The sequence below is a fragment of the Rhinichthys klamathensis genome, unplaced genomic scaffold (genome assembly GCF_029890125.1).
Source record: "Rhinichthys klamathensis goyatoka isolate OS25496 unplaced genomic scaffold, OSU_Roscu_1.1 h1tg000022l_1, whole genome shotgun sequence".
NCBI lineage: Eukaryota > Metazoa > Chordata > Actinopteri > Cypriniformes > Leuciscidae > Rhinichthys > Rhinichthys klamathensis.
In genome coordinates this window covers 817,404-833,940 of record NW_026606573.1, presented here as the reverse complement: position 1 = coordinate 833,940, position 16,537 = coordinate 817,404, and the positions used below count along the sequence as shown (strand labels likewise).

Here is a 16,537-nt window from a genome sequence, read left to right as displayed (position 1 = left end):
AGATGCTATCCTATCAATATGGGCCAACATTTCTAAAGAATGCTTTCAGCACCTTGTTGAATCAATGCCACGTCGAATTAAGGCAGTTCTGAAGGCGAAAGGGGGTCAAACACAGTATTAGTATGGTGTTCCTAATAATCCTTTAGGCGAGGGTATATATATGTGTGAATGTTTTTTTAAAGAAGTCTCTTATGCTCCCTAAAACTGCATTTATTTGATCAAAAATACAGTAAAACACATGATATTGTGAACATTTAAAATAACTGTTTTATATTTTAAATAATATATATAATTACAATTTAATTTATTCTTGTGATTGCAAAGCTGAATTTCCAGCAGCCATTACTCCAGTGTCACATGATCTACGATCAATCCTGCTTAATACTTTTGGGAAAACCGTGATACATTTTTTTCAGGATTATTTAATGAATAGCGACTTTGAAAAAAAAAAGTATTTATTTGAAATACAAATCTTATGATACATTATAAAAGTCTTTGTCACTTTTGATTAGATTAATGTGTCCTTGTTGAAAAAAAAAGGATAATTTATACTGCTTGAAATTTTAAAAATGCATTAGAACAAGTAGAATTTAACATTAACCTAGATTTATAATTGCTGTTCATTGCTAGTTACTGGTAGCCAATGCATTAACGAATAATGTTAAGAAATTGAACCCTACTGTAAAGAACTTCCAAATCATTCTTTCTACCTCTTTCACATCCCACCACTCTCTTTTTTCTATATCCAGACATTGCTACGCACATTTGTCTCCCTAAGTACCAGGGCACATGACCGTGGTGTCTCACAGCATTCACCACACATAGTGTGGCCACAGTGACAACTAGTGGTCTAAACTACACCTTGAAAGTGCTCTGCATCCTCTCTATTTCTCATTTTCTTTTAAAATAAGCCATAATTCGACTCAACAAGAAGTCTTCGGAAGCATCTGCTTCCCCGAAGACACCTGAACATCAACAACATACAGCTTTATTAAAAGCTGATCTTTGAAACCTTCCCCCATCAAAGAAAAAAGAAAAGCATTATTGCTCCACATTATCATGGTGGTTTTTAAACCCTAATTCTACAAATATCCACATACCTGACATACGTTTCCTACTCATAGGAGCTAGGAGGCGATTACTTGCTTGTAAATAAAACAAAACCACGGAAATGTACAAATAAAAGATAAATCCCGTCCCTCTACGCAACCACAAGCTGACCTGCAGCAGAGCCCTGCTCACCTCCAGACTGCAGACCAACATACAACAGCAATACCAACTAGACTTTCAGGATGTGATGTCAAATTTACTGGAGGTGAGGGTGGGGTTAGAGAGAGCAAGGATTTTCAAAGAGAACCTGCGTACCCCATGAGCTTCTCCAGCACTGATTCCTGGGGTCCATAGTTTGAGGAGGGCCGTTATTCTAGGGGGACCATGCGAAGATCTGGAGCGGACCACAAAAATCCCCCAAACATCCTGGCCACTTGTTCTTTCATTAGTTAATTGTCTCACTACAGTTCAACTATCCCGCAGTGATGGGCGTGTTAATAAGACAAACATGCGTTCGGACACGCTAAGAGTTATAGTGGCCTGAGCCTGCTGTTACATATCATTTACTTTTTTTCATTACTGTTATTCATTATTTCTATAATGACTTTTAAACATTTAATTTTTTAATCCTCTTTTTCATAGCTCGCTTTCTAAAGAGAGTCATTGTGAAGTTTTTTTTTTCTGGGTTACTTCGCTCTTATTCTCCCATCTCTCCAGGAGGCATCACAAAATCCGGGGCGCTGAGCGATCGTTGGAGACGGTTTTGCGCAGTCGCACCCCTCGACGAATAGACCTCAGCATGTCCTCACCCTCCGCTTCAGGGTCCGGCTCGGCCACGGGGCCCGGCGGGGGCTGATTCGGAAGCAAGGGGAAGGGGAACTGGCCCTCACCTAAGGCGTGAGCGCTGGCCACCAGCTCCCCGATCTTCTCCACCAGACTGTGGCGGTTTGCAGCCAGCAGGTGATCTTCTTCTCCCGGTTGGCCGTACACGCTCATCTCTAAGCCGCCCACGCCCCCTGAACCCCAGGCTGTGTTGGGCAGGCTAAGCCGCTTTGGAGAGGCCTTCACGTACTCCAGCGCTCCCGGGGAGGCGTCATCCGGCACATAAAATACACATTCTTCGCTGCCCACACGGGCGGGAGGGCCTGCGGTCCCGCCGGGTGAATCAGGCACAGTGGGGGTCTTGACTGGCACGATGGGTGGGCGTATAGGAATAGGGCCAGCATTAGAGAGGGTGCGCCTCACCCCGGGCTTTGTAGATGGTGTTCGGCGAATGGTGGCCGTGCCTCCGCCTCCGCCGGGTGGTCCGCCCAGAGCGCCCACTCCGCTGGGCAGGCCTGCTGTGCTGGCGGGACGCTTAGTCTGTATCATGCGCCGGTAGTTCTGTGCGATATTACTGTGGCGAGGAATTGTGGAGGATTTGTCGAATTCAGCCTGACCGTCGGCCTCAGTGTCTCCATTCACTGAGTAACCATCATAATCGGAGCCTGACCAAGAAAAATAAAAAATCCCACTTTTCAAATCTCATAACTTGTTTTTAAATGAATAATGAGTAAATAGCTGTGAGTTACTGAGTAAATTTGGGTGTTTCTGACTGTGCATTACCCTGTGAGGGGATGGTATCTTCTGAGCAGGAGGGAGTAGTTGTCTGAGTGCTGTATCCACTCGAGTACTGAAGGGAGTCTCGGCTGCTCTTCTGCTGCTCCATGCTGAGGCCTCGCGTCAGAACCATGGCCAGATCACTAGCAGCTGGAGAGACCTCCTCACCATGCTGCACCATAACACAATATATACATACAGTTACATCAAGCACAGACTCCACACATTTTGTTCAATGTGTGCATGTGTACTGTATATACCTACATTTTGAATATTAAACTATAAAAAAGTGAATACATTTTTTTTAAAAGTAAATATTAAAAAAAACATTGAATAATATAAATGATTAAAGAGTGAAATAAATATTTATTGTGATACATGATGCATTTTACATGAATTACGACTGTCCCACAGTATGGAGTGAACAAACGAACAAACAGATTTTTCAAAGGTTAGAGTACTTGTTTATCAAGGAGAAACCGGTGTCAGTAAAAAAGCACGAGTAATATGAAATATATTACAAGGAAAATAATTGTTAAACAAATTATTTTTTATTGTGCGCCAATTCCTAACACTTACGTAAAAACTGTGAACGTATAACTGAAATGTTTATTTATTATACATAAACTGCTAACTATGAAGATATGCTGAAAATGCTTAATGCAATACATCAATAAATCAATTGAGATCCGGTGGAAATAACACTGTGATTGAAATGTTCATGATGTTGCAAGAATTTAGAAAGATGTATTCAGAGGTGTAGTGGTAAAAAAAGAGGTGGGTAAACTATAAATTCTGGTGGACCACGACGTGGTCACCCGGTAAGGTGGGCCACTGCCTACCGGTGTATGTGTATCCTGATGACATTGCTATATAGGGAGGGCTCGACATTAAGCCTTTTCATACGCTTAATCTGTCATTCACTTGTCCGAGTAAAAAAGTTTCTCGTCCGGATTTTTTATTATTATTTTTTTTATTCTGAAACAATATATTCTCATCAGTGTTCAATCACCTTTGATATTTAAATCGGCATATTATAATATCTGCACCTTTAAAGGGCATCCCCTCCCCCAATCTTATTAAATTTATGCTTCATCTTTCATTTTAAATTCCTAAATTTGATCAATAAATTCAATTATTTCGATTAATAAGACACTATAGGGCTGATCAAATTAAATCATTTACACTGAAAAATTCCAATTGCATAAAATAATGTTATGAAATTGATTTAAATTTACAAATAAGAAACGTTGGACAGAATGATCTACTTTTAAACATAACACGAAACCGCCAGTAGGTGGCGGCAGGCGACCGTCTTAATGAGCGAGTCATTGATTCATTCATTCAAACGATTTGTTCAAACGGTTGATTCATTCAAGAATGAGACAGATGTTTACGAATGGGTCATTGAATCTTTGACTCAATCGATTCCTTCAAAATGCTGAATCATTCAGTAATGAAAACAGGTCGAGTGTTCCTGTGAGATGCGCCGTGGTTCTGCTGTGATTTTTGTTTGGAACTATTTTCGCTGCTGAAATAGAACAAAAACAGCCAATATTGAATCTAAAATGTAAGTGACTTAATTTTAACTGTTTATTGAACTGTTGTAGGAAATCAATGTCACATTTTCAATCGTGATGGTGTTCAGGAAAAATAATTGAGGTTGCTTAACATATGTAAAAAATATAAAAACTCCACATGTAGATTTTTTATAGGCAGTATATTGTTAACTGAGTGTGTGTGTGCGCTCATTTGTGTAGATTTCTCCTCGAGAGGCTGCGCGAGCGTCAACAGCGCAACCTTACCGTCAGTAAAAGTCAACAACACTGACAGTAATGCAGCGCAATATGAAAGAGTTCGTCTTAGGTTTAACAACCTATGAAACTAGTAATGAACAATATAAAACTAAAACGACATAAGCTTAATTTATAGCTATTTAGAGGAGGATAAACGCAATTTAGAGGTGGATAAACGCACTTTGGAGGTGGGTAAACGCTATTTCCGAATATTGGGAGGTGCGTAAACGGCGTTTACGTGCGTTTAGCCTCCACTACATCCCTGGATGTATTCTGATGAATGGATGTCAATGTTGGACACTGTTAATGGACAAACGTAATAAGCTAGTGAGAGTAAAATGTGTTTTAAGACTTTTTTTTTTTTTACCTTTATAACAGTGGTTCTCAATTTATTGCCTCTAAGAACTCCCATTGTCAATCATAATATTTGAAGGCTGCTTATTTTCAAACTTTTTAATTTAGTGGCAATGTATTAAAACAAAATTAAATTTTTCAATAACCGAATGTTCTTCAGGGTTTACACTTTTTATTTCCTTTTTATTGTGAATTTAAATAACTTTGTCATTCCAGGGTTTTTTATTTATTTATGATTTTTTTACTCACAAATTGCAATTTCTACCTTATATATTATATTTTAGAGCTCAATATAACTAGAGCTCACCCATAACAAACTATAAAAAATTATATTCATTATAGTTTTTGGGGGGATTTTTATTTTCCATGACTTGTCCAGGTACAGTATATGAATCAGTTTTAAATTTCCCTCCAGGTTTAGAAGACCATGTAAACTTGTTAAGGGAACAAATTAAAATAAATATGACGTCAGTTTACATTTAGATTTTTAACGGTTTTAGCTTTATTTTGAGTAATTAAAAAAAAATAATGTTAAGCCACTGCCTTATTCAATTCTCAAGGCCAGAACCATCCATATTTGAAAAAAAAAACAGCCCTAAGCAAACAGGCAGATTATGTCTTCCCCAAATAAAAAACGCTAGGCATTTTCAAAATTAAAATCTGCATGATGAATGTTTTATATGGTGAAAGTTACCTTGGCAGCTATAGTAGCCGGGGTCATCCTTGGCCTCTGGGGGTCTTCCGAATGCATCCCAGAATACCCCTGTGACTGAGGAGAGGTTTCTGCCTCCCTCAGCCTATCAAGAGGCTCCTTCCTCCTTTGAAGCATGCTGGCCAACGGCTGCTCACTGGAACCTACCTTGGACCAGTCCTGAGGAAGTACAAGCGGTTAGTTCAAGGCAGTGTAAAGCAACAAATGCAACGGTCTCAGGGGCGGGAGAGAAGCCTGGCCCACGATCCAGCAGTTTGAGTGTCCTTTCAACAATGTGCTTTAGAAAAAGCCCAATCTCAGTGTTTGTGCCACTGTTTGAGTTGGATAAACTAACAGGTACCTTCCGTGGCCTGCTCGGTTTAGCAAATCTCACAGCCAGAGATTTGAAACCAGGATCAAACAGCCAACAGAAAAAGTGCGTGTTAAAAAGCAAAATGAGGTAATGGATGAGGTTAAGCAGAATGAAACCAAAATGGAGCACTGTCAAAAAGTGTTATTCAGGAGGCACGTATTCAACACACAAGAACGCACATAAAAGAAGAGGAAATAAACAAAACTGCAATGAGAAGTGCCAATGAAGACAAACCTTCCAGCAAGGAACCTTGGATGTGGGAGAGGGTGTGTTGGATCCAGGGGAGCGGTTATAGGGTGGGGACGCAGGAAGTATGACAGAGAAAGGCCTGATGGAGCCAGTGTGAGAGAGAGCAGGGCGGAAGGTAGCGAAGGACGAGCCAAACTGCGGAATGGAGAGATAAGATCGAGACCGTCAGAGTAGCAAGAGACCCCCTTTACACAACGGTATGGGAGCCTTTGCGTGTGACTTTGCAGATACATGCTGAGAGTGGCAGGGAAGATCAGATCTGATGACAGCACAAAGCTGATATCGGCAAGAAAGAACGTGAAGACCCCAACCTGCCAGTCAGCATCAAAACCCTCATGGGTCACACGGACAAGCACAAAATATCACTGACAGTTTCAGCACATGTATGTCTGATGGACAGAGCGCGCTCCGTACTTACTGTGGTTGGAGAGCTACACTCACTAACTGACTGGCAGGTCTCAGATGCTTCTGAGGACGCTGAACTTGATGACTTCTGCAAGAGAGATAACAGTAGACAGGCTATAAGCAGCACTGTAAAAAAGTATATGATCAATACGCTATGACAACACATGTTTTTAAATTGCTTTAACTCATCAAAATAAGTTAAGCAATTTTCAACTTGTTTTATAAGTTATACAAGATTCAACTCATTTTTCAGTGTAATGTAATTTAAGTTGAAATAACTTAAACATCCAAGTTGATTGAACTTAAAAATTTAAGGCAGCAACTTTTATTTACAGCGAGGGAACCAGTCAAAGAGGGGCTCTGTCAAAGTTTGAATTCTTTGGATATTTTGTGGTATACTGCTTATAATAAATGGACACTTCACAAATAGATAAAAGACATTTTAAATTTAAAACAGTTTTTAACCAAAGGAATTCAAGTCATTTGGCTTGTCATATTTAGTGTTGCCATATTAATTACTATTGGAGAGAAGAGTTTGTGGTCAGTGGTTTTAAATCACTGAATTAATACAAAAGAAATTAATACTTTTATTCATGAATCAATAATTGTATTCATTAGGGTTAAATTAAATACATTAAATTGAATTGATTACATATATATAAATATATCATATGATATTGCATATAAATGTTCTTTTCAACTTTCTATTCATCAAAGTATCCTAAAAAATGTATTACATTTGCCACAAAAAAGCAGCAACTAATGAGCAATGTTTCTTGAGTACCAAATCGGCATATTAGAGTGATTTCTGAAGAATCATGTGACATTGCTGACAATTAAGCTGTCATTAAAATAATAAATTACAATTTAAATAGAAAACTGTTAAATTGCAAAAATATTTTACAATATTACTGTTTTTGCTGTAAAAAATAAAACATGTACATGCTGTAAAAAATATAACATGTATAATACCTATAATATTTTATTATTCTTTTAATGTATTTTAATGACATGCAGAAATTGAATTTTAATGATTAAATGAAACACAACACAAAAAACAGGATATACAATCTTTAGGATTTCTAAAAATCAAGTGCTACTTTTTTTTTTTTAGCGCTATAGTGGAGCACAGATATCTAATCTCTCTCTCTATCTTATTTAACGAGTAATGGCCAGCAGCCATATCACCCTGTAGCCCAAGACTGGTTGCCCACTGAAGCTAAGCAGGGCTGAGTCTGGTTAGTACCTGGATGGGAGACCTTCTGAGAAAACCAGGTTGCTGCTGGAAGAGGTGTTAGTGCGGCCAGCAGGGGGCGCTCACCCTGTGGTCTGTGTGGGTCTTAACGCCCCAGTATAGTGACGGGGACACTATACTATCAAAGAGCACCATCCTTCGGATGAGACGTTAAACCGAGGTCCTGACTCTCTGTGGTCATTAAAAATCCCAGGATGTCTTTCGAAAGAGTAGGGGTGTAACCCCGGCATCCTGGCCAAAATTGCCCAGTGGCCTCTGTCCATCATGGCCTCCTAATCATCCCCATATATATATATACACTGATTGGCTTCATCACTCTGTCTCCTCTCCACCAATAAGTTGGTGTGTGGTGAGCGTTCTGGCGCACTATGGCTGCCGTCGCATCATCCAGGTGGATGCTGCACATTGGTGGTGGTTGAGGAGATTCCCCCTTCCATGTGAAGCGCTTTGAGTGCCTAGAAAAGCGCTATATAAATGTAATGAATTATTATTATTTTATTATTAGTATGTTGCCTCTCTCTCTCTCTATCTATCTTATTTTATGAGTATGTTGCCTCTCTCTCTCTCCATCTTATTTAATGAGTATGTTGCCATCTGCTGGTTGTTTTCATATCTACCACATTGTAGAGGTGTGTGAGTGTGTATGGCTAGTACTTTAACATCCTGGTTAGGGCTTTAAGTAATAAACCTCTGTAATTAATTCTCTTGACCGTTTGACTAAAAAGAAACTAAACGATTCAAAGGGTTGTTTATTCCTGTGCTTAAGCTACCATCTAAAAATGAACATTGCCTGGTGTGTTTCTGAATTATCTATGCTAGGTTGACCCGCAACATGCTTCATCTTGGCCATGTATTAAAAAATCCCATTTTTATCCCATGGAAAGAGTAGCATGTGAGCTCCGAGACAAGTGTATTTCTTTTGCTTTCCTCCAAGGAACGTGCTTAAGAAAGTAGAAGTATCTTGTCTGTGTACATAATGTAAAGCCTATGTTCCACATACCAAGCTTCACAAGCAAATTTCAAGCTCTTTCTATAGACGGTTTCAACGGCAACAACATAAACAAACGTAACTGCGCATGCGCGCTTTTGTGGCCCAAACTTAACTTCCGGTAGAGTCAATAACAACAGAGTTCATCTGTAGAAACCATAGACTTTTTGTGAGAAAAAAGTCAGAATTGTGAGATAAAAAGTCTCAATTCTGTCTTTTTTTCTCGCAATTGCGACTTTATTTCTCAGAATTGCAACTTTATTTCTCACAATTCTGACTTCTTATCTCGCAATTATGAGATAAAAAGTCTCAATTATTTTTTTTTTTTTATTCTTCATGGCCGGAAACAAGCTTCCATAATTATCTGTTGCTTATCATGAGTTTGTTACCTGTAACGAAGTGAGTGCTACAGATCCTTGAATTCTTGCCTGGCTGCCAAGCCTCTCATCGCACAGCGGTGATCCACGCTCGCCGTCTCCCTTCGTTTTTAGGAAAACGAAATTTTTTATTTTTGATAAGGTATTTGCCCCAGAGCCTCAGGTTGCATCCCACAACACAACAACCTGAGCCCAACTTCAGTCTGCTCATCACCTTAATTTTCACTGCGTTTGTAGTCGGCGCCATATTACCAGAGAATGATATTATGATATTATGATATTATGATATTACCGGTTAACAAACACAGACCGGAAGTTAACTTCGGGCCAGCGCGTAACCCGGGCAACGCGCGTGCGTTCGATGAAACCGTCTATAACACTTTTTCCCAAAGCATGTAAAAAAAATCTGCCTCACCCACATTCTGAACATTGGTCAAGAACTGTTTGATATACAGAGGTTCATATTTCTTTCAGTTTCATGAGTCTTGTCCACAAGAGGTCACTGTAATCTTTCAGAGAGGAAATATAGCTTCATGTTTAAAGCTGAGACACAGATGTGCGGTAACAATATGGCTTCTTCAAGCAATTATGTGGGGCGTCAATTTCAGTTTGTCATTGCCGTGTCAGCGGCAAAAGAGTTAGCACTACAATTTGGTGAGCTCATGCTTACAAATGTATTTTTTATTTTTATTTTTAACATATACAGATGCATTAAATTGATCAAATATGTCAGTTAAAGACTTTTAATTATTTTAGGTTTAATTTAGGATCATGACTTTAGGATCATGTGACACTGAAGACTGAAAATTCAGCCTTGCCATCACAGGAATAAATTGCAATTTAAAATATATTCAAATAGACAACAGCTATTAAAATTAAAGTAATATTTCATAATATTATTGTTTTGAATAGTATTTTTGATCAAATAAATGCAGTCTTGGTAAGCGTAACAGACTTCTTTCAAAACATCTTACTGACCCCAAACTTTTGATCAGTAGAGTGTATATGATGAAAACAAACCAAAAAGGGAGAAATAAAATATTTTTGTGCATCAAGACAAAAGAGTCCATTTTTAAAACATCATACTGACCACAAACAGTAGTGTATATAATAAATACATATTTACCATCTATTACAACAATAGATATGTTTGCTCTTGTTTTACAAGGGTCAATTTGACTGAGAAAATCAGTTAAATGTACCTTATAACTTTACATTACCAACATTTCTTTAAGACAACAGGAAATAACAAACACAAATAAACAAGAAATAAATACCTGGCTGGTTATATCAGAGGGCATGGGTGATGGGGGTTTGGAGTAGACGTTGGCGTCCTGGGAGATGAAGCCGGAGTCGTGGGAGGAGACGCTGCTGAGGCGGTGTGCAGCGGTTGTTAGCGGTTGGGCCAGGCTGCGGTAGCGACAGGACGAACTGGGTGAGTGAGTCTGAGAGCCACCAGAGGATCGAGAGGCACTACTATGGGCGCTGTTTACACTGCTGCAGGAGCAAGGGAAAGTGTGACAGGGCAGAGGACCAGGGTACAAGGGTGGGGTACGGAGCGTCAAATATGGGCAGGTTATTTGGTGATAAGTGTGAACCACACCCACAAGGTCAGAATGAGAATGAGAGGGTTTTACAGGATGACAGGAACAGATGAAGTCAAGCATTTTGTGATTGATGTAAAGAAAAATTACGTGATAATGATAGATGAGTTGAAAAAGTTAATGAAAAAAAAGTTGTGGGTGAAAAGGAGATCGAGCAGGGGTTGATGGGTAAGGATGGAGGTCAGGGTGGGGGGGAGGCAGAGGGAGAACATATGTAAGACAAAGTTTGACAGGCGTGACACAGGAGGCCTAGTATGGAGATTGAAGGCTGTGTTCAGATGTGTCGGCGCTTTGCAGCCAACGCACTTGAATCAACCCCCATGACTCCATGCGAGGCGGCACACAAACAGGTACTAAATGACACTATTACAAAATGAAGCTTTAATTGGCCCTGGAGCCAAAGCAAAACACTAATGGTCTAATCAAAAACTCTAAAGGGACTGGCTGGTTATGTAAAAGTGATCTTGAAATGCTTTCACTTCATTGAAGTAATTGTTTCATCATATTTCGGATTAAAAACAATACAGGGATATTAGACATATGGGGTTTAAAATGTTTTAAACCTGGAATATTAATTTAAAAGAGCACAGCACTGAAGTTACGCTCATCAGACGCACTAATTGCTAGATAATTAGAAAAGTAATAAAATCATATTAAACAAGCTACTTTAGTCTTATTTTGTTAATTGTAATCACAAGGACTCAAATGAAGAATAACATGAATCAATAAGCATTCAACTGTTGCCGTTGAAAGCAAGGCTTTTACAGGAATACAAAATAACATTTAATGACCGCAGTGCTCTGTCTCTTGTGACTAATATGCAGTCAGGAGGTTACATGGGATGCCAACATACAGGGTGATTGTGTAGCGCAGCAGCAGTAGCATCAGCAGCCCCCCTTTCTTATAGTACACACACGTTTGCATTCAAAATATACACACACTCTTCCACAAAATATAACCCTGTTGGAAAATTAAGTAAGTAGCTAGTTTCTAGCTAGTTATTTAACTTATGCAAGATGGTCATTGGCATTAGCATCCTCTTAATAGTTCACCAAAAATCTAAATTCTGTCATCATTTACTCACACTTATGTCATTCCAAACCCTTAAAGTCCCTGTAAAGGCAATTTAAAAAAAAAATTCTAAACACATTATAAATGTTAGACATGTATTGATTAAACATATTACAAAGACTGTGAACTGTGAAGTACTGAATTGTGGAGTTAGACCGTTAAACAGTTTTTCACCATTGCTATTTTCCGGATTTTCTGGGCGGGGCTAAAACGGGGCTCGATGACGCACTGGAGCCCCTGAGCTCCTGGACACGCCCCTACTTGATGACGCACTAAAGCCGCTGAGGCTGGCCGCTCCTAACAATATTATAGAGCACATTCACATCAGTTTGCCGCTCATTGTTACTGTCAGTACTATTATTAGTAACGGCCTACAGATTGCTGGCTAGCTATGCCTTTGTCACGGAAATGCGTAACGTTACTACCTGGATGCGATCACCGGGATCAGTACAAAACAGATCGGTGTCCTTATTTACATTTCCGAAAAACGATTACATCAAGAAGAAGTGGATTCATTTTGTGAAGAGCCACCTTGATGGAGAGCTGAGGATCACCGCCAAAAACCACCTCTGTAAGTGATCATTTTACACGGGATAGTTTTATAAACTTTCATCAGAGACAACTGGGATTCACTGATAATCCGCTGTTACTGGTGAATGGGGCCGAACCGACTATCTCCCGCCTCGGCCTTCATCCTCCAGTCGCGCCGACAACTGGTGCCATCATCGGCAGTGCGTGCCCACCGTGCGAGCATCCATTTCGGCTGTAGAGTTGAGTGTGGCGACGGCAGCTTTCCCGCGAGTGGGCGTGGCTTCAGCGCAGCCAGCGGACACGCCCCCAGCGTTTGAGAGCAGAGAATACTGCTAATTTTTTCAAGATTTTGATAGCTTATTTTATGTACTTGCTGGCTTTTTTTATCATTCAAATTTGGCTGGGTGACTAATAATAACACATTTTTCTGTGGTGTGACAAACTCAGAACACATACTTAATTTTGACTTTACAGGGACTTTAAGATTTTTATTTGAAACACAAATGCAGATATTTTTGAATGAATCCTGAGAGATTTCTGTCCCATTGAAGGTCCATTCGGCTAAAACTTGATGCTTCAAAAAGTTTATAAAGACATTGTCACACAAGTATAGTTGAGATTCCGTTTACCATTTGATGTGCTCAATGTATGTACGCTGACGTATGTACGAAGCCTAAATACATTTTTTTAATTTTTAATTAAACAGCTCAATTAATATGGATTACTTTTATGATGTCTTTATGAACTTTTTGAAACGCCATAGTTTTGGTGCAATGGGCTTTCAATGAAGGGACTGAAATTTTAGGTTTCGTTAAAAACATCTTCATTTGTGTCTTGAATATGAACAAAAGTATAGGTTAAACCAATATGACGGTGAGTAAACGATGACAGAATTTGCATTGTTAGGTGAACTATCCCTTTAAGATGGTATGACCAGCTGGCATCTGGTTTGTTTGCTGCTCCAAGATGGTCTACCAGCTTAGACCAGCTCAATACCAGCGACCGTGTTTCAAACAGCATAAGCTTGATTTTCTAGCAGGGTAGTTACAAGTATAAGCTTCCATTCAGCAATTTATATTTTGCAGTAAACTGTACTGTTTACAGCAACAATCAGCAATTACAACAATGAAAAAGCCAAGCAACATAGTACACAGCACAAGCAACAAACCTATCCAGGAGAAAAAGGATAATAAGCAGAAATAAAGATTTAACATCACCGTCTCTCTTTATTTCTTCATCACTCTTGCTCTTACCTGCACATGCTACTTTTCCTGGATCCGGAGCTGCTGGGAGAGGAGGGGGGAGTCTGGTACGACCAAGAGTAATCAGAACCCTTAAGGTCTTTTATTACCTGAAAGAAAGTTACAGAGAGACACACAACTGTAATATGAATGGCCTCACTATGGTTTGTTTCTGTAAAGAACTGCACATGCTTCATGATGATTGAAGTGTATAAGGAGTATGTGCACCTGCTCGCTGGCTGGGGGCAGTTTGTGGGGGTCTGTGGTTAACACGGTGAGGTCATCAATAATGGCCTGGAGATGAGTGATCTCTCCCAACATGGCAATCTCTCCATTCTGACAATTACACAAGGGAGAAGAACAAATAGTTCATAGATCAAAAATGTAGTAACCTGCAATTGTTACCTTAACCCTCTGGTGTCGGCAATCACACCAGCGTGATCTGCTTGCTTTTTTTCTTATTAGTGCAAAACAAACTCAAAATACTCTGTTGATTTTGATCTTACATATAAGTGTTACACATCATTCAAAACTGTTAAATATCTTCTTTTATTTGTGTACACTCATAATAAAAACACAATGTTGTGTTTTTCGTAAAATAAAGAAAATAAATATGATGCGCGTTCTACCGTCTCTCTCAATGTGAAGTTCATTCTGAAACGCGACAGAAAATGACCGATAACTCATCGAATGCTTGTCACTGTGACATGAAACATGTCTTTACGAAGCTTGAAGTCTCCATTTTTAAATGATGTAAATCATATCAAAAACAAATATTCTCTGTTTAAGTAATTCGTATGAAAGGAACGACATGTACAGTTTCTCCAGCCTGAGCTGATTAGCGCTAATGTGACCACACCCACACGCGCACAAGCTGTTCATATGCAAATGATCCACGCGGAGGAACACAGAGCTGTAAACCCCCTCATCACCTCAAAACAAAGAATCAGCAACTTCAGTACTGCTCTGCTTTTCATCGAGTTGTTTGTGCTGTGCTGTTTACCTTGCATTTACCTCAAAAGAATTAGAAGAACACGATTTGATTATGAGAACTTTTTTTAAGGTAAGACACTAATAGTAGCATGTTATTGTTGTATAAACTTTACATTGTAGCTACTAGTTAAACTGGTGCCAGACTAAAATGTACGTTATGAAATGTGATTGGAGTAAAAACATTAAGCTTAATGCTAAATGTATATAGGCCTACATGTACGACACTGTTTTTATGTTCGATAATTAAATAGCACGATATAACAGTATAGGCTCGTATGAGTGTTTATTCATGGTGAATATTATAATGTTTAGACCTGTGTTTACTGTTAAATACTGTGTTTGTGGATATCTGCTCACACGTAGATATGTATAATATGGTAAGAATAATGTTTCATAGTTTGGAGCAGCTCGATCGCTTCAGTAAATGTCCTCTGCACGCGCTGTTTGAGTCACGCGCTGTTTGAGTTTGAGTCACTCGCGCAGTGGGTTTGAAAAGCAAAACGCACCAAACATTAGGCTTCATGTTTTTACTCCAATCTCATTTCATAACGTCGTAATATATGGAAACGTTTGAAGTAACATTTGATAATCCATATATTTTTCTCTAGTGTAGTGTTACTGAAGTGTTCCTTTTTAACGATTTATAGGCTGCCTTCTATCTAGGGTGTTGTTAATATTTTATATAGCCCAACACATATATCCCAACACATATAAAACCAACAAACTTGGTGTTCATATATATATATATATATATATATATATATATATATATATATATATATATATATAGTGTATTTAGTAAATTTCATAATTTTAACCAGAAAAATCTAAAATGTATTCCCAAAATCGTGCAGCCCTGTAGTTTCTCTTGATATCAGCATGTTCACAGGTGTTTTTTTTCTAAAAAATTATTTTTAAAGGGACCAGATGCCACTGATGAGTCCTGCTGACTTTAGATCAGTGTGTTTACTAATGTGCTTTTTTTTCATTTGTTGTGTATCTTTGGATTATGTTGTGTTGTAAATAAATCCAAACAATCTAAAAGCCATTCTTTTTTAAGTCTCTCCTATTCTATTCTTTGTGCAAGGCTCCTCATAATGATATCACCTAATAGGGCCATTAGGGGAGGGTCTTTGTCTTTCTCAGGTGTGAAACACTAAATATTAACCATCTGGGGTCGGCTATCACGCCGGCGCGACGAGCTCACTTCTTTCCTTATCAGTGCAAAAGAGACTCAAATTACTCTTTTGATTTTGATCTTGCATATAAGTGTTGTACATCATTAGATCCTGTTAAGTGTCTATTTTTTTGTGGATACTCACAATAAAAACAAAGTGTTCTGCTTTTTGTCAAATAAAGAAAAATAAACATGATGCGAATTTTGCGCTCTCTCTGTCAGTGAAGTTCATTCTGAAACGCGTCCGAAAATTAACTGTAACTAAGTAAATACTTGTCACACAGGCACGAAAGATTTTTAGTTATGAAGCTGAAATTCTCTTCTTTTAAATGAAGTAATTTATATAAAAAAACAAATATTCTCAGTTTATGTAATCTGTATGAAAAGAGAGATGTCAGTCTTTTTCCTTTCAGCTAATTATAGCGTATGACTTGTTAATGTGACCACGCCCACTGAGAGCGCGTGCTATTCAAACGCAAATGTTGAGGCAAGCCATGAAAACGCCCACATCAGCTGGATAAAACATCCAAAAAGTTACCTCAGAAGTGCTGGTATAGTTTCATTTCGAGGAGCACGGATCCAGCTGATGAAGTAAGTTTATTCTTAAGGGCTTTGTTCTAATCGCGTTATTGAATAGTGTCTGTAAACTGCACAAAGACTGTTTAAATATGAATTGCGTGTCTGTGTGTGAATGAATGAATGGCACAGACGCATGCACGCGCGCGCGCGATGTTGTTTACAGATGTACATTGCATCTGTGCGTTCATTCACTCTCGCTCCTAC

General features: G+C 38.8%; 1 protein-coding gene across 6 annotated transcripts in view; it reads right to left on the bottom strand.

The window, feature by feature from the left end:
• Positions 1–1,303: 1,303 nt before the first annotated feature.
• mtss1lb (MTSS I-BAR domain containing 2b) overlaps positions 1,304–16,537 on the bottom strand; it is an 82,209-nt gene continuing 66,975 nt past the window's right edge. For 2 of the 6 annotated variants that reach the window (XM_056242429.1, XM_056242437.1), the window contains 8 exons: positions 13,813–13,920; positions 13,597–13,694; positions 10,415–10,634; positions 6,531–6,605; positions 6,098–6,247; positions 5,494–5,670; positions 2,656–2,821; positions 1,304–2,537 (listed from right to left, as the gene is read on the bottom strand). In XM_056242429.1, coding sequence (XP_056098404.1) covers positions 1,774–2,537; positions 2,656–2,821; positions 5,494–5,670; positions 6,098–6,247; positions 6,531–6,605; positions 10,415–10,634; positions 13,597–13,694; positions 13,813–13,920 — 1,758 coding nt within the window. In that variant the 3' untranslated portion in view covers positions 1,304–1,773. The remainder of the gene's footprint in view (positions 2,538–2,655; positions 2,822–5,493; positions 5,671–6,097; positions 6,248–6,530; positions 6,606–10,414; positions 10,635–13,596; positions 13,695–13,812; positions 13,921–16,537) is intronic. The other 4 variants (XM_056242446.1, XM_056242455.1, XM_056242462.1 and 1 more) reach the window with 3 other exon arrangements.